General features: G+C 50.2%; 1 protein-coding gene across 2 annotated transcripts in view; it reads right to left on the bottom strand.

Annotated features, from left to right (window-relative positions):
* The window catches only part of SND1 (staphylococcal nuclease and tudor domain containing 1), a 407,933-nt gene that overhangs the window by 62,159 nt on the left and 323,827 nt on the right, over positions 1-21,947 (bottom strand). Inside the window, exon 17 of one of the 2 annotated variants that reach the window (XM_089328543.1) lies at positions 1,946-14,015. The exons of the other annotated variant lie outside the window; for it this stretch is intronic. Within the exon in view, the coding sequence (XP_089184669.1) occupies positions 14,001-14,015 (15 nt within the window). The 3' untranslated portion in view covers positions 1,946-14,000. Of the gene's footprint in view, positions 1-1,945; positions 14,016-21,947 lie in introns of those variants that run through there. 2 annotated transcript variants of the gene reach the window in all.

The raw sequence follows: 21,947 nt of genomic DNA, 5'->3' as shown, positions 1-21,947 counted from the left end.
CTTCCTCCCAGACTCAGCCGTAGCAGCTTTGCAGAGAGGGAGATGGACAGACGTCTCAGAGTACACACCTGAGAAGTTCCCTACAGTGTAGCAGCTCCTGCAGAAGGTGGGGTGGGGGCGGAGTCTCCTTAACTCCTCCCCTCTACTCTGTCTACTCCAGCATTGGCTCAGGAGGTGCCACTGCCCTATTCTGCACCAGGCCTTTTGATCACCCTTCGGGGTAACACTGCACCCTCTTAGTGAAGGAAGAAGCAGACAGGCTAGTTTCCAAGACTTGGAGACATTCACTTTTTCACAGTTCTTTACCATGTACTGAGGGCAGCAACCAGGCAGAACAACATCCACAGAGACCCTGCAACAAAATTCCTATTGTTGGCAGGGACCAGGGCCACAGCCCAGAGCCTCTGGCTTCCTTCAGTGGTGATGGGTAGAGAGACTGGCAGAGGACTGAGCTGGCCATCCTCACCCCGGGCTTCTACCTTAGGGGGCCAGAGCCCACAATTAAGGAGCCGCCATTTCACTGCAACAAAGCAGCAGGGGCTTAAAATTAGAGGAAAGAGGAGAGAGGGAGAGAGAACATTTATGTCCAAACATATGTCTGATTTTATCTCTTCTACTAGCATTCAGCACTCTATGCCATCGGCTAATGCAGGCACTGTTCACGCCATTTGTAAATCCTGCCTCAGCTAAACTGCAAGGCAGCTTTGGCTCAAAGCAACTCTCTTGGTCTCCATCCATTCAGAAAGTACCCTTTTCCCTGCAGGGGAAGATGGTTTGGGCAGTGGATTAAGGTTGTTTTCATCTTTGCTTTAAATTAAAATGAAGCAAATTACTTCTTGGAGCAGGGATAAGGGCTCAGGAATTAGATCAGTGAAACACATAAATATACACAAAGCAATATAGCATAGTGCTTGCAAACATGGACTACAGAGCCAGTCCTCCTGGGCTGAACCGCAGCTTCACCACTTACAAGTTGTGTGACTTTGGGCAAACACTCAGTTTTTTTTTTTCATCTGTGAAATGCAAACGTTAGTATCTAAATTCACACTCTTTCTCTATCTACCTCACACTTAGAATAGTGCTGGACATCAAATAGTAAATGATGTATTATCGGTAGTCATTTGACAATGTCCACAAGGGTATACAGACCAACAGACCAGCCCCCATCACTGCCTATTCTTGACACTTACCCATGTCCAAAGAGAGAACGCGGCCCCTGAGCTGACCGAGGGCAGGAGGATGATCTGTCTACAAGCTCGGGACAGTATCACCTGTAAACCCAAGTGCTGTGGGTAAGGGGCTCGTACCTTTCTTCATAGAAAAACTGTGTCATGTGCTCTGATCCCCAAACTAGCTCCACAGCTGGCCCAAGGCAGTCTCCGTTCAGGACTAGGTTACCCCTCGTTGTGGTGGGCACAAGCGAAGCAAAGCCGTGTCTGCTGGCAGATGTGCACAGGCTCAGGGCTGGGGCAAGAATTACCTACCGAGGAAGCCCCGGTACTTTACCAGGGATCTGCCTACCCTGCCTCTCAGTCAGGGTGCAATTGAAGCAACATTCTTCAAAAGGTCAAAAATAAAATTCCCCTTGACTATGAAGCCCACCCAGGACTGTGAGGGGCCTGGTGGGGGTGGGGTGGGGTGGGGTGGGGTGGGCAGGGAGGAGCATGTAGCACTAGAGGGTTTGGAGGAAAAGCAGAGACAAAAAGCACTGTAATTTGAGTAAGTGAGAGAAGAAGGAGCTGCATGGCAGGTGCACAGGCAAGGGTCTGCAATGCAGTCAAGGACGAAAGCCAGGGGGATTCCTGTGTCTTAGCAAGCAAGAGGCTGGCTGGACCCTGGGTGGGGGAGGGCTGTTAGCATGGAACGCGTGGCACAGAACAGAAGAAACGCACTGAGATGAACTTTCCAAGAGAGGCCGAAAAAAGAATGCATTCTGATTTCCTAATGGGAGGCTAGAATTAGATTTTAGGATGATCACAGGTTTCATCTGGTACATGCCAACTTTGCTGTCAGTCCTTGGGCCAAACCAGCTATGCCTAACAGTCCTGTTCCACAACCTGGAAGTTGTCCAATGGCTGGGGAAGCAGTCCAGCCCTGGGGGGCTGTGATGTAATCCTGACCTGACAGGCTCACTTGGGTGTGCTCTGAGTCTGTTCTGTCATTTCTATGGACGCGTGGTTATGGGGGAAGGGAAGGAGAACACGGAATGGGGTCTCACTGCACAGGCAGGGTGTTACATAAACTGTGTGGTCCCATCTTGGTAATGATGGCTGTGAGTTCAGTGCACATGGGCACTTGAAGTGAGTCAGAGATTAGGCCTCGGACTGTGCTGCGGATATTCCTGAGAGAAGCGCTCTGTCAGGAAGTTAGCATTTGAGAGGATGGCTTTATCTTCTGAAGGGCTTATCCCATTAAGAGTTTTGAACCTAGATTAAGGAAGCCTCGAGATGCGCGGCTCTTCCAGTGCTAAAGGTGAGGGCTGATGGACCGAAGTGGGCGTCAGAGTCTCAGGTTCATTCATCCTGCGCACCCAAAGACAACACCAGAGCACTTACTAAAGTTTAGATTACTTATGAGAGACCAAAGAACAGTCTTGATACACCCGTTTCTTGTTATAGCCCCACTAATAATAATTGAAAAAATCCAGAAACCCACCTCCCTTCAATTAATTATTTCATCAGGTTTTCTTTCCCATAATCCACATTTGAGTACATTTATGCCATGACAGGACCCAGGAAAGCCTACATGATTCTTCCATTCTTCTAAAGTTCTCCTGGTATTTCCTCTCCAAGGCAGCTCCTTACTCTGTCATCTCTTGCACAGTTCCTGTAAGGTCTCCAGCCTGCTTTCCCTGCACCTCTGAGCTGGTGCTGATTTAGTCACTAGCTATGTCACTCTACCTGCTCAATGAGTCAGCAAGGATGACTGAGGAGAGCTGTCACACACTAACTGTTCCCTGGGCAAAGTTTGGTTTCCTGGCCTCAGGCTACTTTCTTCCCAGTCTTTCAGGTCCTGGTTTCTTGCTTCCCTTTGCCTACTCTCATCCAGATTCATTAAGACCACCCAGACAGCTTCTCCCACTCAGATCCCCCCCCACAGGTGAACTGATGGAGTACAGGCAGCCGCCACATGGCCAGCTCCAGCCAGAAACCCAGTGCCAGCAGGTTTGCAAGAATGCTTCTGTGCCTCTCTCACAATAGGCCTAGGAATGGAGCTGAGGCCTCCGACAGGGACAGCCTGCTCCTGCAGCCTGCCAGCCACAGTGGTTACAAGTTATAATCTATTACCATTGCAAGAAGACTTAATTTCTGGACTTAAAGGAAGTCGGATAATACTTTATCCTATTAGCGTCTGCCTATGTGAATTGACAATGGCTTCCTTCTGACATGACAGCGTATACTTCCAATTCATCTCTTTAAGGCTGGGGAGGGGGAGTCTGGAGTAAGAAAGCAGGGAGGAAACTGAAAGAAAAGCCCAAAGAAGAGGCGGGCGAAGGCCCCAGGCAAAGGGAAGACTGTGTTTTCTGTTAGGAAGCGAGGCGAGGGCCCTCAGAGGCGGAAGGCAAGGCTGCGCAGCTTCAAAGCCCTGCGTTTCATTTTGTTTCTCTCACGAGGGAGGGGTTTGTAAGCAGCGGGTGTGTGCTGTGCGCTGTGTCAGGAGAGGGTGCTGAAGTCAGAGAGCAGCATGCATGCAGGAAAATAGGGGGCTGGGCCCCTGCGCATGCTGGGTTGCTTTCCCTTTGCTTGCTCCTTCCTGGTTAAGTCCACAGCTGTTCTGACTAGCAATTGCACGTCGCAGCTGTCTGACTAGTGGGATGGCAGCAGCCCCTGAGTCAGAGCATGGGTGTGCTGTCAGTGAAGAGAGCGTCCAAGTCAAGTCGGAAAATCTCACTGAGCCCTGTCATTTTAGTTAGGAGAAAAATGAGGCCCAGATGTGACCAGTGCAACATCACGTAGCCGGTGAAGCACAGACCAGCTCTGTGCATTCTCAGCCAGGCACTGGTATGAACACCAGCAGGGCCACCATGACTCACAACCCTAGGGGGCGCCATTTACAGAAATGAAAAAGTGATTGGTGCCCCCTGGAGCTTGTAATTCAGTGCAATCCCTTACAGTTCCCTTTTGGAAGGGGAGGGGAAGAACGGGAAGGCCTTTCCCACTCGTACATTCACTGTGCTTAATGCTCCGAGACAGATGGTGCCCACTCATGATTTCATTCAAACAGCGAGAGCTGAGAAATCAGGCAACTTTTCCTTTCTCTTCAACCATAACGGTTCCAGGACATGTGGATTTTGACAGCAGCTCAAAGAGCTAACGAATCAAAAGGGGCCTTTATTGCCTACGAGGCCTTCCCCTTCTCCCTGCAAGAGGGTGGGGCATTAAAGCAAGGAACACCTATCCCCATGTGGGGAATGCTTACAGAGCTCAATCACTTCAGAGGGCAAGAGGTCCAGGTCAGGAAGATCCCTGGGGAAGCAGAGAGACCTGGTGCTTCCACCTCCCCAGTCTCCCAGGGGTCATGCGAGCAAGGGCCCCTCAGAGGGGAAGTCCGGGAGTATGCTCCGTGCCAAGGCTCCAGGAAGCTAGTGAGTTGCCTTCCCTTCCTCCCATCCCAACAAATCCTTCCCGGGGGGAATCGGGTGGCCCTTGCTATTGTTTTATCACAAGAATTTCATCTGAATTTGCCTCCTCCAAGATGGTTTCAGGTAAAGATGCTCTAAAAGAACAGCCGCTTTCAGCCAAGGATCTCTTTTAACCAAGATACTTCTGCAGGGATCTGCCCTCTTGGATTGGGGGGCATTACACCTCTCTTTTCAATTTCAAAGCCGGAAGAGAAGGGAGGGGGGGAATGCAGAGAAATAAAGAGGAGGGCGGGGGCTTCAAGCAAACGAGTTTCCATCTATTAAGGAGCAGTAATTTCTGCAAGCGCCTCTGGAGACTGGTCCCCTCCAATAATGGCCTGGCTCTAATGATTCCCAGTCCTAGGCAACAGCCTGTGTTATGCTGGTGTTGAGATGAGCTGTGCCAGAGAATTCCCTGTCTCTCAGAGGACGTGCTAGCGTGTGCAGGAGAGAGGAGCCAGTCAGGAGGGTGTGCTGTTGGTGGGGGCAGAGCAAGACAACTCAGGCCAGGCTCTCTGACAGGTGGGGCACAGCCGACCTAGGGCGGAGGAGGCTCAGAGACAGATCAGAGGTTCACAATCAGGAGGAAGGATGACCTGCCGTGGGCAGATCAGGCATACACAAAGTCTGGGTGCCTCCTGATTGAGCTGATGGAGTTCAAGGCTAGAGAAACACAGACTGGCAGACCGGGGTCGGGGTGGGGATTAAGGCCACGCTTAATGGACAAAAACTGTTGAGAATTTGAATTCTGAAATGTGCACATCATGCACTCAGTGAAAGCAAGGGAAGGAGAATCATTTTCAGGTCCCTAAATGCCATCCCTTTGGGGGCAGAAGTACAGGGATTCGGCCCAACAACTCCCAAGTTAGGGTCTGAGCTGTTACTGGGAGGTGGGGGTGGGGGCTCGTCTCTCACTGCCCTCTCTATTCTCACGCACTGGATTCTGGGGCGAGAGCTAATACCGTGGCTCTCATTACTGCGGAAGCCGATGCCAGCAGGTCTTGAGTAGGGGGTAGGGATCCTTTTATTTTGCCACTGGTGGCTTCACTGGGATGGAGACAGACTGCTTCCATTGCCTGTCTGGCCAGATGTGCCAGCAGGCAGCCTGGCCGGAGCGCGTGCGGTGCAGACAGATGCCCTGGGCTGTACTCGGGGTGGCAAGACCCTTTATGGTAATGCAGCTCAGCTCTGGGGCAGTGCCAGAGCGGCAGGGTAATGTTCCTCAGCCAGATTCATTTTCCCCCAAACCTTTTCAAATATGTGGGCCACGGAGGGAGGCAAATTTAATTAAATTACTATGTTGCGTACTGCCCGTCCTGGGCAAAGGCTGAAAGTGGGCTCCTGCTGACATGCAAGCCCATCTGTGTACACAGAGCATGCGTTTCTTGTGCTGGGCTGTGCAGCTGGACGGGGCTGGCAATGCCCAGGGCATTCACCGCAGCAAGCCAGAGTCAACAGCAATCCAACCTGGACCCCGTATGGCTCCAGTGACCTTTTCCTTTCCACTTAAAAGGTGGCAGAGTGGCATATCCTCTCCCTCCATGAATTTATTTCTTCCCAAATGCCCCACTGTTGCTGACACCTAGCACTTTCCCGTAAGGAGAGGAAGGAGAGTTGAAGTTGTAGTGAAGTGTGATTCCTCCCAAACAGGGTTGGTGCAGCTTGGCAGGCGCTGGAGGGGTCTCCCTGGCGAGTCTTGAAGAGCGCTGCCTTCAGCAGATCCCCACTGGCGGTGCCGTGCTGGATAGGGACGTTTGTGGGGTGTCAGAGGACAGCTGTGGGGCTTCCTCTCCCATTTCCCTGCATGAATGCCACAGTGGATACAGGACCTCCCCAACAACAGAGGCAGGGGAGGTCAGGAGCAACTGGAAGCATTTAACAGCAACCAAACCAATGCTGGCTGTGCCGCACCTGTCAACCCCACAAGGTCAATTCACTCCCCTCCTGGAAGAGCAGGGCTCACTGCTCCAGTTGACAGAATACCACCAGGGTAAAGATTCCACCCCTGAGTAGCGCTGCTGCTGGAGCCGGAAGACAGCTTCCCCGTGCTGGTGTCAGATGGGCTGAGATCAGGAGTGGGGTTGGGACTGGCACACGCTGAGGGCCCCCACGGTGGGCACAGAGACTGGGCAACAGTCAGTTGGGGAAGTCTTTCCCACCTTGTCCCCAGGAACAACAGATCTGTCTCATGGTTAGAACTTTAGTGGAGGGGTGGGTATAGGACTGCTGACTCCTGTATCCCAGATGGAAGGATCTGGTATAGAGTCCTGCCTCTGCTTCTGATCCAGCTTGTGGCTCGCCCTTGGCGGCAGTAGGTGATGGTTCAAGTACATGGGTCCCTACCACTCATATGGGAGACCTGGATGCAGTTCCAAGCTCCTGCTGGGGCCTGGCCCAATCCAGGCTGTCATGAAAATTTGGGGAATGAACCAACAGATGGAAGATCAGTCTCCTCCCCTCTGTCGCTCTGCCTTTCAAATGGACTAACTAGCTAAATAAATAATATATACTTTTAAAAAAAAGTCAATGCATACAACAGAAGGAGCCTGAGAAGTAGCAAGGTGTGGCATATGAGGAGCACAGCCTCCTGGGTGATGGGTAGTTGTGCTTACCCAGCCCCTCATGCCTAGGGTTTGTTGTCAGGAAGCAGAAACCTACATGACTTATAAAGTGATTTCTGGGAGTGATGGCAGTGGTCTGAAGGCCTCACCGAGGCTAAGTTGTGGGTACTGCCACACAAGAACAGAGGGTGTAACTGCCCGAGTCCAGGCTCCAAGCCTCTCACTGGCAGGATGAAGAAGGTGATGGGGGTAGTGTTTCTACCACATGCTGTTGCAAGTTAAGATTTTGCCTAGGAATTCAAGGGTGACTTTAAGGATGAAGAGGAATGCTGTCAGCTCGGGGCCTGGGGACCCATCTCAAGAATCTGGACTGTGCCTGCAGGTCACTCTCAGGCTAGCACTTCCAAATGACTACAATGTCTAGATCAAAGACAGAAGCAGGCAAGTCACTAATCCCAGAGCACTTCCTGTGCTGAAGGAGTGTGATGGGAAGAGACAACTACAGCAGAATGTAACTCTACATAAGGAGCGCAGGGGGCAGTCATGAGCACAACACTGCCAGCATGGGTGAGATCTGTCACTGGGCTTTTGAGAAGGATGGTGCTTGGGTGCTCTACTGCGATAAAGGGTCTTTCTGTCTTACCAAATCGGATAGAAGAGAACAGACTGCAGCTCTCGGCTGTTGGTAACCATGACATTTCAGGGAATGGGGTCCACAGTTCCAAGCTATCCACATGGCCCATGCCCACTCAGACAAGGGAAAAGCTCACCAAATGACCCATTTCAAACTCAGTCCCCTGTCTTCTTTACTCAGTAGGTTACTGGTCCTTGGGTGCCAATAAAGGGATTTTATCATTACCAACCATCAAAAACATGCTTATCCTGAAGAAAACATACCAGCTTGTATAGAGAGTGGATAATATAGCTGACTCCTGTAATCCCTCTGTAAGAAAAGGTTTGCTTTGGGGAGTTCATGTCCTCCCTTTTTAAGTGGCCTTGGACTGGAAGAATTTTTTCTGGTAGCGGCAAAGCTTGAAATAACTGGGTTAATAGCTAAATGAGCATCACAGTGAAGAATTCCTATACAAATCAGCATTTGTATCGCTATACAGATGAGCAGAATGAGCCCGTGTGTTCTGTTGTGTGCCCATCCCCAGTGACGGGTGGCGTGGCTGACTGCTGCCTCTGCTGCGTCCCTTCTGGCAACTTCTGCAAGTGGGTGGCTCCTGGTTGGGACGTCTGATTCCCGTGCAGCTCTGTACCTCCGCTGCTCAGTAGGAAGCCAGCCTGGGAGAAAGGCAGATGGGTGCCCCAGGGTTGCTGCAGCCAATCATTCTGCTGGATAAGGTCACCCATGGGCCCCGCTCACATTTGTTATCAGTCACTTCATTTCTGTGTGATAACAACGGTGTATTATGGTACCCTGACCCGGGCTGAAAAAATGAGGCCAGTGCTTTGAGAAGTTGCCAAAGTCTGTGTTAAAAGGGGGAAAGGGAAGGAAAAGGCAGAAAGGTGATTTCTGACACCTGCTCCTTCCTCTGATTCAGCTCCGAGGAATTCTCACGGAGCAAACTGGGTGGCACTGTGACCATTTGTAAAAACAAATTAGCTCTGATGCAGGCTGGAAACTGTTTCTGCACCATATGACCTTAAACCTTAAAAATATGACCTTTAAATCCTTCTCTCATCACTTTCACGTAAAATTAAAAAAAAATTAAGTCACATCACCTGGGTGAGCATGCCAGAACATGAAAGTTAGCCCCAGGTTGACCTGCAGGCCAGGACCGGTCCAGGCCCTTCATCTCGGGAAAGCAGGGCAGGAGAAGGGATGGGAGTGGCGGACGTCACTGGGTACAGCTGGGGCCATCTGCACCACTGTGAATCAAGGTTAGCTCTGACAGAAGGCGCAAGGGAGGAGGCGCAGCTGCTGATGGCTCAGACAGCTTGGACCTGTCCAGGCAAACAAGCCGCTCAAGTGCAAGAACGGCCAACCAAGTTCGGCAGAGCACGAATAACATACCTGACAGGATACGGAGGCAGGGCAGGAAACTGTCTGGGATTTCAACTGGTGTCTGGCCTTGCCTCTCTCAGCCGAGGCAGGCTCTTCGGTGACCAATGGGTAGGGTAGGATGCTGGGGAGCTGGGGGGAGGGGATGTGGGTGACACTTCCTGGGCTCACATTGCAGAGACAACTCTGGATTGTGTTCTCTCACCAATGAACCCCAAATGAAAACCAAGCCCCTTCCATTTGGCTCGTGTGTGTGATGTGGGAGGGAGGCACAGACTGAGAACTGTCTCAGAACTCGCTAAGGGGAGGGTGGCACAGAGTGTGCTCTGCTCTCCAGCGCTCCTTGGAGAACAGCGGTGGGCTGTTCAGGGAAGACAAGTACTACTCCAGCTCCTTGGAGTGAGCTCCCTGAGACAAGCTCTCCTGGCCCCAGCCGTATGTTACTAGCAGTGATGGAGCTGTTACAAAGTACCGGTGCTTACATCAAGTACATCCCAGTGGGTGATGGGTGGTGACAGGAGACTCAAGTGTACACCCACAATGAGAAGCTCCGGTCTAGACCCGAGGGGGAGGCAAGGAAAAGCCTCTGGTCAGCCTGGTTTCTGGTAGGCAGGACAGACAGTCCCGCTACCAAGTCCAGAAGCCTTTGCTGCACTTGGTTTGAGGTTCAGGTCTGTCTCCGGGGGAACTTCCTTCCTCCTCAGAGCCCCAGACAAGGCGGAAGGGAGGATGGACTGCTCAGAGCCCCCTGCATATCAAATGGGAGAAACTGAGGCAGAGAGAAATTACCCGTTATTCCAAAGGCAAAAAGAGGAAGAGAAGCAAATGGCATGTTTAACACTACGCATTACCAGCCATAAACCGTCCCAAGTTAGCCATGGGCCGCTCTGCAAGCTGATCTGAGCAGGGCTGTGCGTTGTCATACAGCTCAGGTTCAAATGAATGAGACACTAACAAGAGTTCTACACATGAGATTTTGCACCGTTACCATGGTGGTCCTTCCTGCCGCAGCCCTTCCTTTGTTCACAAATTCATGGGATCCAGTACAGGGACCAGTGGTCAGCACTCTGCCAGGTGCTGAGGAATGATGAAGATCAAAGACTTGGTCCTTGACCCTGGCACTCGGCACCCTGGGGGAAACAGTACTGTGGATTGTCTAGAAGTGGTGACGGTGCAGGTTAGGTTCAGGGTGGGTAGGCAAGGCAGAGCCAGGGCAAACCTTTGCCTCTTTTTGTCCAGAGTCTCCTGAAGAAATGCAGAGAATGGGCCAGCAGCTTTGACTTTTAAATTGTATTATATCAGAGCCTACTTGAACGTGAGAGTGGGCTTAGTCTGGATTCTTTTCCTGTAGCTGTGTGCTCACAATACTGTCTTAGGGCTCCCTGAAAGAGAGGAGGAGGGCAGCAAGGCTCTCAGTAAATATGTGGGGATCCAACCTTTGGGCTGGTTGAGGGACCTGGGCAATTGCTGGCACTCCCCCTGCTGCAGCATCCATAGCAACACTAAGAGTAGCTTCACGTTCAAGTACAGAACACAAAGCCCTGTGAATACACAAGAGCTAACATTCTGCCCTTGAAGAAAGAGATGCTAAGCCAGGCTCTGCTGTGGAAATGTGGCACAGAAGCTTCTAGCCTTAGCTCAAAGCTCCATTTAGTCTGGCTACAGCAAGGTGCTATTTATCCCACCTGCTGAGCATCCGCAGCAAAACAGTGCTTGGAAGTTGGAATAGGCACACAAGCACACAGAGCCGAAAGTCCTGGGCTTCAGGGAATGGGGAGAGAGGTACACCTTCCAGCCACCTCGCCCCAGATCTTGCCACATGGTGAACTGTTGAACAGTCTGAGGAAATGAGGGCTCTCATGGCGTGGGTTCCGGTGTGCCTTGGGAGGTAAGTGTGACAAGGCAGCAAAACTCCAGGGCCCCGTATGTTGGGGTCAGCCATGATGTGGTTCAGCAGAAGAGAAAACTGTCTACTTGTCTGGTCCTGAAATCTGATTTTAGATGAAGGTCTGAATTTGTTGTGTTCTTTGTTCCCCACCTGGAAGAGTTGGGATTGCTCATGGGAACTTATCCCAGATGATCAGGCATAGGTTATACAGAGTTCAAAGTCAAAACAGATCTTGAGGTGTGTGGAACTAAATTTAATCTCCTAAATCAATGGTTCACAACCTTGGCTGCATATGACTCTCTGGGGGAACTTAAACATTTTTTATGGTATGAAAAATTTGAAACACTGAAAACAGATTAGTAATGAGCTCCCATGTACCCAGCATTCACAGTCAACATTATATGTTTTCATACTTGGCTAAATGAAGTATTTTTATTTTATTTATTTTTAAAGATTTATTTATTTGAGTCACAGAGAGGGAGGGAGGGAGACACACACACACAAAGACAGACGGGGGTGGGAGAGAGAGAGAGGGAGGGAAGGAGGGAGGGAGAGAGAGAGAGAGATTGATCTTCCATCTGCTGGTGAACTCTGCAAATGCTGCAGCAGCTGGGTCTGGGGCTGGCTGAAGGCAGGAGCCTGGAACGCCATTTGGGTCTCCCATGTGGGTGGCAGAGGCCCAGCTACTTGGGCCCTCTTCCACTACCTTCTGAGGCACATTAGCAGGGAGCTGGATTGGTGTTTATATGGGATGCTGGCATCGGAAGTGGCAGCCCAACCCACTGCACCACAACACTGGCCCCGAAATGAAGTATTTTAAATTTATTTGAAAGACAGTGATAGATATCTTCCATTTGCTAGTTCACTCCTCGAGTGCTTGCAACAGCAGGGATTGGGCCAAGCAGAAGCCAGGAGGCAGGAACTCCATGTGGGTCTGCCTTGTGGGTGGCACACACACAAGTCTTTGTGCCATCACCTGTGCGCATTAACAGGGAGCTGGAATGGGAACCAGAGTGGGGACTTCCAGCACAGGCACTCTGAGGTGCCATGTCATCGCCTCTCTACCAACTGCCCACTCCTCTTTGCTGAAGTATTTTAAAGTGTATCCCAGACATAATGCCATCTCAGCTCTACACACTTCAGTATGTGTCTCTGAAATACAAGGTCATTTTCTTATATAACCACAATGTCATTATCACACCTACCAAAATTAACAAAGTGATTTCTTGGTATCAGCTAATATACCCGGGGAGCTTAAAATAAAAAGCTGGTGCTTGATGAAGCCAAAAGCTTTGGAGACAGGCCCAGGCATTAGTTAGCTCTGCTAAGCCTCCCCGCCTGGTGACTCCAATGTGCAGCCAGGGTTGAGCCAATTCAGAATCAGGTTTGGGGTGTGAAGCAAGTTCTGTGAATGTCCTCTAGCTCCAGGTCACATGGAACAGAATGAAAAAAAAAATTTCAAGGGAAACATGGCAAGTCACAGAAAGTATGAAGAGAAGGAAAACAAAAGATGAAAAAGTGAGCAAGCCACAGAGCTGGGTCCCCTGTGTGTGTCGAGCCTGCTCTCCACTGAGGAGTTGAGGCCCAGAGGCTTCATCCATCACATCCGTGGAAAGGCCAAAGAGGCCTGGCGCCTTGGCAGGACCCTCAGTAACTCCCTACTAGTGTGCAGTTCTCTCGCTTCTATACACGCGGTTGGTTACCCTGGCAATCGCTCAGCCTGAGCACCTGGCTCCAGGAGAGGATTGATTACGCAGGCCTGTGGGAGGGGCGTGCATACCAAAACTTCTTGGGCACTGACATTGGGGTGTGTACGTACCACAGTGTGCAATTCTACTTATTTATTTTATTTAAAAAACAACTAAACAAAACATCCTGCAAAAAGATGAGGATGTATCACTGCAGCTAAAAATACCGCTACCGAGGGCGGCCGCTCACCAGCTCCTCAATTAGGGAAGTTACAGGGCCCTTTGTGCGCGGTGCGTGTTGGCAGCTCCACAGGGGCTCTGGGCGTCTGGGGACAGCCCCAGGAGCAGTGACTAGCTGGTGGAGAGGGGCTGGCAAACAGCTATGGAGCCAGCCTGGAGATGCGTATACTTCAGGTAATCCCAAACTCCTCTTTGCTCTGTGAACCACTGCCCACGCCAAGAAGCCTCTTGCCCTCTCGTGCAGCAAGCCAAATGGCATCTCTGAAGTGGACCCAAAGTACTCAGGGACTTTTCTTGATTTCCCCAAGGTTCACATGAGTGCACCTGCCCACCAAGGCACCAGCTGCCACCCAGTCCGACTCATACCCAGCGTGGCTGTGGTGCTGGACAGTTCACAGGTGTGGGTGAGTGGCGAGCAGACAGCTGAAGTCTTGGTAGCCTCAAGCCAGGGTGACAGCAGAGTGGGCAGACGGCATGAGCTCCAGGACTTCACATCTCTGAGCGCCTCCTTCTCTGGATCTTTTGTTCTCTGTCCTCTCAGATCCACTACAGATCATTTCGTCTAACACACTCATTTGTGCTGGGAAGACTGAAACATCTAGGAAGGGAAGTGATTCCTGTCAGGGTCCCAGTAAATGGAGGAGTCAGGATGTATACATGAGATTTCTGATGACAAGTGTGCTTTGTTCCACCCTATGTCATCCAAATGAATGGGTTCATTCTAGGCATTCAACAAGTGTTGAAAGAGCTACAGTTAGAGGTATCTTCATTTCAGGTGCCAAAGACAGCAAAGAATGTTAGAGGAGTGTTGCCTGGATGACCTGGGAATTTTGCAATCTCTGCAGGTTCTGGGGAGCTCGAGGGTCAGACTCAGCATCCAGAACTGAATCAGATGTTCAGCAGGCGCAGTGACGACTCTGCAGATCTGTGCTCTCTAGCCAGAGACCTGAAGCCATTGCCTTCTGTTGTCTGGCAGAACAGGCAACACCTGGTATTAGCTGGTTAGCGGCTGTTGAGAGAAACAGCGGCCAGGATAAGGCCAACGCCATCTGATTTAAGCACTGATGCTCTTTCCCAAGGCTTGCCATCGTGTGTGACCCTTAATGAAGACTTTGGAAGCTGAAGTCAGCGGCATGAATGGTTAGGGTAAAAATATACAGAGAGACAGAAAAAACACAGTGGTAGAGGGGAGGAGGAAGAATGATGGAATGCAAACCCATTTCCAGAGTGCTTAATACGAGAGTTTGTCTTGCTTTGTTCAAAAATGGGGGCCACTAGCTTCATGAAGCCTTATAAATTAAAATTATTTGAATTATATTAAAGATTTTATTCCACAGCAGTAACCACCACATCCCACGTGGGATGTAGTAACCACCCATCCATATGTGGCTAGTGGCTACTCTGCTGGACGACACAAGGGAAGAAGGTGTCATTTTCGCAGAAAGTTCCATTGCACAGTGCTGGTCGCTCTGCTTGGCTTGCCATGTGCTGGCTGCAACAAGTACCTTCTGTAGCTCTATGAGGAAGACCTGAACTTGGGAAAGCTACAATATACTGTAATTTACTTACTTTTTATTTAAAGATTTATTCATTTATCTGAAAGAGTTAAAGTGAGAAAGGGAGAGACAGAGAGATCTTTGATCCACTAGAACACTTCCCAAATGGCTGCAATGGCCAGAGCTGAGCCAGGCCAAAGCCAGGAGCCTGGAACTCCTCCTGGGTCTCCCATGTGAGTGGCAAGGGCCCCAGCACTTGGACCATTTTCTGCCACCTTCCCAGGTATATTAGCAGGGAGCTAGATCAGAAGTGGAACAGTGGGGACTTGAACTGGCACTCATATGGGATGTCGCCATTGCAGGCAGTGGCCCAGTCTGCTGTGCCACAATGCTGGGCCCCTATAATCCACATTTTTTTTTTAAAAGAATAAGATTTATTTATTTATTTGAAAGTCAGAGGCAGAAAGAGGTCTTGCATCTGCTGGATCATTCCCCAAATGGCTGCAACAGCCAAAGCTGAGCTGATCTGAAGCCAGGAGCTTCTTCTGGGTCTCCCATGTGTGTGCAGGGGCCCGAGCACTTGGGCCATCGTCTAGCATTTTCCCAGGCCATAGCAGAGAGCTAGATCCCAAGTGGAGCAGCTGGGACTCGAACGGGCACCCATATGGGATGCTGGCATTGCAGGCGGCGGCTTTACCCACTAAGCCACAGCGCTGGCCCCTATAATTCACATTTAAACCTGGAGTTTCAGAGAAGCACGTGACTCCACCTTTACGAGGATCACCAGGTCCTATTCTTCTTCCCTAGCACCATCTATGTATGTTTACAGCCACCCTGACCTTTGCATATTTTATTCAGTTTCTATTTTACACTGTTTTAATTGATGTTTAATATAGCTTAATGCTGCATGGTGTTCCAAACCCCTCACCAGGGGGCCGCTCATAGGCAGAAGCACAATTAATAGCAATCCCCAGAAAATTATGCCCTGCATCAAAGTTGTCATTGCACCATATAAATGCTTATTATTACTATTGAATTCCCCAGCCCTGACACCTCGCTGTGTTTACTAGGTAGCAGATAAACCTCTGTTTGTGCCTTCCGTACTCTACCACTCTATCAGAACTAAATATAGCCCTTGTGTGTATGTTTAGCTCCATTTAGTTGTGCCTTGATAAAGGGGGAAAACACTCAGAATTAATAAAATTCAACTGCTGGAAAAATGTGACTTGTTCTTGCCCCACTTCACAACCCCTTAAAAGACAGACGTCACTGCTAATAAGACAGGTGTCCTGCCTCAGCTAAGGTGTGGGAGAGACGCCCAGACCCTGAGGACAAAGCATGGCTCTCAGTCTGTCTCTGTGAGAGTAGGTAGGGCAGGTCCGACTGCACGGGGTCCAGGGGGTTAAGGGATGGTGCTCCTGGGTCCACTCTGTGTCCTGCTGGAATCTGAGCAGCACAGAGAGTTGGAACTGGAGTTCTGCCTGGGGAGTTCGAGGGCAGCCCAGGCGAAGCAATCTGACATTCCCCCGACTCTCTCAGTAAACCCCCTAAACAAAGTAGTACAACCCCTGTCCAAAAGGAAAAACCCTCAACTTACCAGTTTCACACTCCTTAGTTGTATTCTTTGTCTGAAGGTTAGAATTTGGCTTGAGCAGACAGCAGCCTTCCCACAAGTGCATACCAGGAAAAGCAATGGAAAATTCCAGGTTTCTCAGATGTCTGTAGGGCCCTCCCACCCTGTGTCTTCTCATCCTGGGTGCAGTACCCCTGCTCCCCTGTCCACCGGCCTGTCCCTGCAGAATGCCGGGGCTCTGGACAGCTTCCTCTCCTGACCCAGCCCCCTGTCCTTCACCTAGTGAGGTGACACACTTTCAATGGAACACACTCGTTTACCTCTTCTGCTGCCTCACCTACTCCTTTCTACATGCCAATGTAATATTCCCAAGTGATTACCTCCACTTCCAGTGGGCGAGTCGGGGTGGTAACAGTCGGCTGGTGGGCACTGTGGGGGCAAAGTAAGAGCAATGCCTCGGGCAGGTGGAGACTTATGATGGACTTAGGGTGTCAGTGTGCCCACGTGGACAGCACTTTCATGCCTGGGTTTTCTCAACCCCTGTGAAATGTCTGCAGTAGACTACATTAACCTCGAGACCCCTTCTCCCAACAAAATGCTCTAATCCAGTCTTATGAAGCCTGGGTGCTCAAGTCCTTGCAAACCGAATGGGTCACACTTATTTCTATTTATAATCTGGTTTTTTTTTTTTTTTTTTTTTTTTTTTATTTTTGCACTCAATGCTCTACGGAGAAATGCAGATTTCTATTCTAAATTCTTCTAGCCAACGAACGCAAAGCTCTATTTTGGTCCGACAGGGAAATGTTTATAACTAAATTGGTTATAACTATAGCCATTTTATATTTGCTTTGCCTTCTTCCATCTTTGCCTAAAAAAAGGAGTTGCTAAAAAACCAGAACTGCTTTCTGTATTCAGGCAGAGCAGGAACGAGGCTGCCTTGGCTGGAGGAAGAAGGTGGTGCGTATCTCGAGCCCCAGTGGAGCAGGACTATTCGCCATCTGCCGCACTAGTTGCCTTGTCTCCAGTCAGGCCCAGCCTCGAGTTTGCTGCAAATATTGGGAGCTGAGCCACTAGCACTTCCCACCCATGGCAAGCCTTGAACCCCTTGTCCTCGGCTGCCAATATGATCTGAAAGCAGGGGGCTGCTCTCTAGCTTGGGAGAAAAACACATGCATTACACAGCGATGGATGTTTCCTTTCGCTCCCTCCCATTGTCCCCAGCCACTTTTAAAGCTTTAGGCTCAAGTGGAGAAGACCTATCGGACCAAGCTGGGGGAAGACAATGGAACTGTCACAGCCAGGCCCTGTCCCACCCATGCAGGACAGAACGGTTTATTAACGATCCATGGGAAAAGAACAGTCATCCTGCTGGCAGCTTCACATGTAATTAACCCGCGTCACAGAGAGCTGGCTGCCTTCTCCTGGTCTGGCATCCGCGGACTGCAGAGCTACCTGCCACAGCGAAGCTGGGTTGCTGCCGAAGTCTCCCTGCTGTGGGAGGGACATCCAAGACAGTGAGCTCACCCCACTGGGCACTCAGGAGCGAGCACTGGGAAGGTAGTGCGCCTCTGGAGGAGCCTGGCTGGGTGCTCGAGCTGACTTGAGAAACTCGAGTGAGCTCTGTGATGGCAACAACCAGTGTGGAGGATCGCCACTCCCGCTGGCCACCATTCGTGGGCCTCTCAGGTAAGTGGCCAACCAGGGTTTACCCTCCAAGTAGCCCTGCAAATACTGTCTCTTTGCCAGACTCTGCACCGGCACGAGTTTCTGGGAATTGGCTCACTCGGCACCACGGCAGCCAACCTCAGCGCTGATGGAGGGCGGAGAGAGCTCTGGGATCATGCTGGGCACGGTGGACAACAGTGGCTTCTGTGTGAGAAGCAACCAAGTCCAAAATGTGATACAAAAAAGACAAGCAGCAGCTGGGTTAGCCAAGCTGTGGCTTTGTAGTCAGTGCTGACTTTCCTTTGAAGAGTCCTGGGATTCAAAGGAACCTTGGCCTTCCCCCCAGGTGAGTGAACTAATAAGTATTTGGCATTTGCGATGCAGAGCTTTCAAGAGCACTTTGGTGTGTGGTGGCACAGACGGTATATTCTGGGGGCTCTCCGTCATCACCTCTTCCAAGTGAGCTCACGTGAGAGGGTGTTCTCAGCGAGGGGGGGACAAAGCAAAACACACATCCTTCCCGTGCCTGTTTTAAGGGAGAAGCTGGTAAGAACTCTCTCCCTTCTTCCTTTACGGTGTGGCTAAGGGACCCCCATGCACAAGAACCTGCTGTCACCCCTAACCCTGGGCATCACACACTCCCCCAGGGTGAGCCGGCTGTACCACTCCAAGGCTCAGGAGGGAAGGACAAAGCTTTGCCATCTTCAGCAAAAATGGAGCTGGCTCACTCGGGTCGTGGCCTTTTACTCCCCACTCAACTCCCATTCTAGGGGAAGAAGTACATAATGAAGGAGAGGCTGGGGCCCAGGGCAGACGCTAGGTGAGACGGCAGTGCCCGTCTACTGCCATGGTGCTTCCTCGAGAAATAAAGCACAGCACCAAGGCATGGGCTCCATGGCCATGTGCTCGCTCAGTTCCTCAGTCTCTTCCTTCACCTCGCTTTGATTACAGGAGCCAACTCCAGTGTTTCTCTCATTCCAACTAAAAGCCTGGAAGCAGGACTAACCCCAACTGCAGATCAGCAACACAACCAGCAGAGGGAGAGGCCACGATGGCTTGGCAGGAAATGATCGCTCATGATAAATGAATGGGTATTGTCTGCCATTTTTCCTTGCTGTCACTTTAATCAATAAGGGAAAAGGTGAATTGCTATTGATCTCTTCAACACCTCTCAACGATACTGTACAAATTATAGGAACACAGGGGGTGGGTGAGAGAGCGAGGAAGGGCAGATGAAGGTCTGGGAGTGTGAGGCTGCCATATTTCCCTGGAGGTAGGCTTCCAGTCACTGGGTGCTATATGCGCCTGGGTGCACATGCGATGTGTCATCAAGAGCCCTTCCTCACCCCTGGAAGGGTGGGCCGTGTCAAGCAGTCTCAACGATTCCCTCTGCATCTCACGCACCGGCAAAGCTTCCTGAGGGTCCCAGGGCCTCCCCTGATACAGGTGAGACATATATAGCAAGAGGTGCTACAGATCCCAGAGCCTCTTGGGTTTCTGAAGTTGCCATGCTTTTGTGATGTTGGGCTGGGCTGTCTCAGCCACTGACTAGAAGTCTTGATGGGGAAGCAAGAATCAAAACCTTCAAGGGCCATGTCTTGCGCCATCTTACTAACCCTACTCTTGGGTCACATGCCGAGAAGATATAAACAGGGGCAGACAGGGTGAAGCTATCTGTGTCATACTTGATCACAACAAGAGTCACAGCTTCTGGCGCTCAGGCCTCTCCTGAAACACTCTGGGCTGAAAGACATGGCCTGGAGATCAGAGGCCCGGGTTGAAGTGTTATCAGTCTGGTCTTAATCTGACCACACACAGACAGGCAAGAGGAAAGACTGCATATGTAAACAGTATTATCCAGATGAGCCAAGAACAGGACGTGGTATTGCCAGAGCTGGACATAACTACCACTAGCAGGAAGATACAATATTTAGTGTCTGATTTTCATTTCAAAGCTTAGACCAACCACTCGGCTACAACCCCTACATTCTCTGGGACCAGTTCTGTTTCAGATATCCTTCTTTTCAGAGAGCAGAGTCAATACCCTGTTCACGTTAGGAAAGAAGCAATGTGAAAGTCAGGTTTTATGGTAGAGAGAAACGGAAACACTGGCCAAAGTTCAGGCCAATGGTACATCTCAAGGTCCCCGACACACACTTTTCAGATGCTGGTGAGAAACGAAACCAAACCTGTGACCAGAGTTCTCTGTCAACATCTCTCAGCACCCTCGACACATCATCTAGGACCTGGGAATCCTGAGGAATGGCCCCTCCACGCCTGAGTATTAACCTGCAGCATACTCAAGGCAGATGAGGGTTTGGCATTCCCATTTTGCAGATGGTGGAACCAAGGCAGGCAGACACACAGCAAATAAGAAACAGAATTCAACCTGAAAAATGGCAAACAGCAAGAGCCCTTCAGGATTCTCCTGGCACTACTGCTTAAATGATTCTCCAGAGGCAATGACTCAGGGTTAATTGTATAATTCTGAAATCAGTGACACCACAGTTTGCCAGTCTCCCCACCTTCCTCCCACAAATATCCAAAGGGCCGAAACGTACAGCAAAATAAAATGCAAGTTCCAAAGCTGCTGATGTGCTGCGAGTGGAAGTGCTGAGATTAGAAGGAGGAAGTGGTTAAGTGCACCCTGGGCATTTGGAAATGGCCACGTTTGCAACCCTGGAAGCAGCTGGAAGAGCTCTGGCTCTCTCTGCCAGGCACGCCATGGACTGGCCCTCCACGAAGGAGGGGTGCATGGCTGTGGGAGTGCATGATGATAAGATAACAACTATTCTGCACACACCACTCTCCTCCTGCAAGGAATCTTCCAATTCCAAAAGTGACCCTATTCTAAAATTACCAAGTGGCAGGTAGCCAGGCCAGAAATCCATATCCAATCAGTGGTAATGGAATATTTGTTGCATTTCTTTGTATAAGGTTGCAGCACTGCTATAAAAACCTTGGGTCAATGATTCTAGATGTATTTAACTGGAGAGGCGGCAGCACCCACTTCACAAAGACTTCTGGAGTAATGTGGCACATGCTGGCCTCTGGTAGAGGCTGGTGGCAACTGTTAGTCTTATCTGAGTGATCTGCTATCTCTATCAGTACATTCAGTGCCAAGATCCTTTAGGGGTAACCATTAAGAATTCCAATAAATATGTACAATTTATATGTGCCAATTAAAAAAAAAAACTTCATTGCATCGGGAGAAGGGAATAGCAATATGCTAACATGGGAAGAAAAAGGAAATGGGACAGATTCCGGTTCACCCATTCACTGCTGGCTCAACAGATGGCTGTTCTACCTACAGAGATCACCCCAAGTGAGTCTCCCTCGGGTGCTTTGCCTGTCCCTGTGCTGGCTACAGTGCATAGCTGGCACTCTGCTATCTTCTACCTCTCCAGTTTAATGCAGCTCAAGGACAAACCTATTGCAGTCTTAGATTGCTGTGGTCATTCTAGGGAAGCAGGGGACAGAAAAAGGAGCACCATTACTCCATCACAGGATAAGAGCACTTGGGCCAGCCAGGAAGGAGACTGGCCAATCCGGTGTAAAAAGAGAAGCAGCACAGTGAGCCCTCATGGTGGCAGCTCGTCCTCCACACACACCCACAGCAGTGGCAGTACACGGCAAGGATGCTCAAGCTGTGAGTTCCTAGACATCCACAGCTATCAGGGGAATCCAGCTTCCCACTCCTCTTGGTGATAGTTGGCCTTATCAGTCCACCGTCAAATCTAGAAAAGATTTCTTGCAAAGGTTAGGACTCTTTGGCATTGCCTCCAGACCTTTGCTTTTCCATAGAACATGATGCTGCACAGGTAGGTGTGATTCTAATGTGGGGTACAATGCAGAAGGAGAGGTAGACACCCTGTCTTACCCTATATCCCTATATGGTTTAAAAAAAAAAAAAAAAAAAAAAAAAAGATGGGCTGGCCACAGAAGGCACTTAAGGAAATGTTCTTTTGAGAAGTAAGACCAAGGATGGCAAACAGGATTCTACTCAGTAAGTGGCCAAATCTATTCAGCTGGTAGCAGTTTTGAGGGGCCCTGCTTTGAGGAGGATCTCAGTCTGTGACTGACTAACAATGCCTGCCGTGGGCACAAGATTTCTAGAAGAAGCAAAAACAATTTGCTGTCACTTGCTGCTAGAGAGGACTAACTATTGGTCTCTGTTGCTATTAAAAAGAAGGCTGGCCACAACACA

This window comes from Oryctolagus cuniculus, chromosome 3, assembly GCF_051225735.1.
Source record: "Oryctolagus cuniculus isolate XC-2025 breed Fujian yellow rabbit chromosome 3, ASM5122573v1, whole genome shotgun sequence".
NCBI classification, from domain to species: domain Eukaryota; kingdom Metazoa; phylum Chordata; class Mammalia; order Lagomorpha; family Leporidae; genus Oryctolagus; species Oryctolagus cuniculus.
Note: the sequence above shows the minus strand (reverse complement) of the source record. Positions and strands in the feature narration are given on the sequence as shown.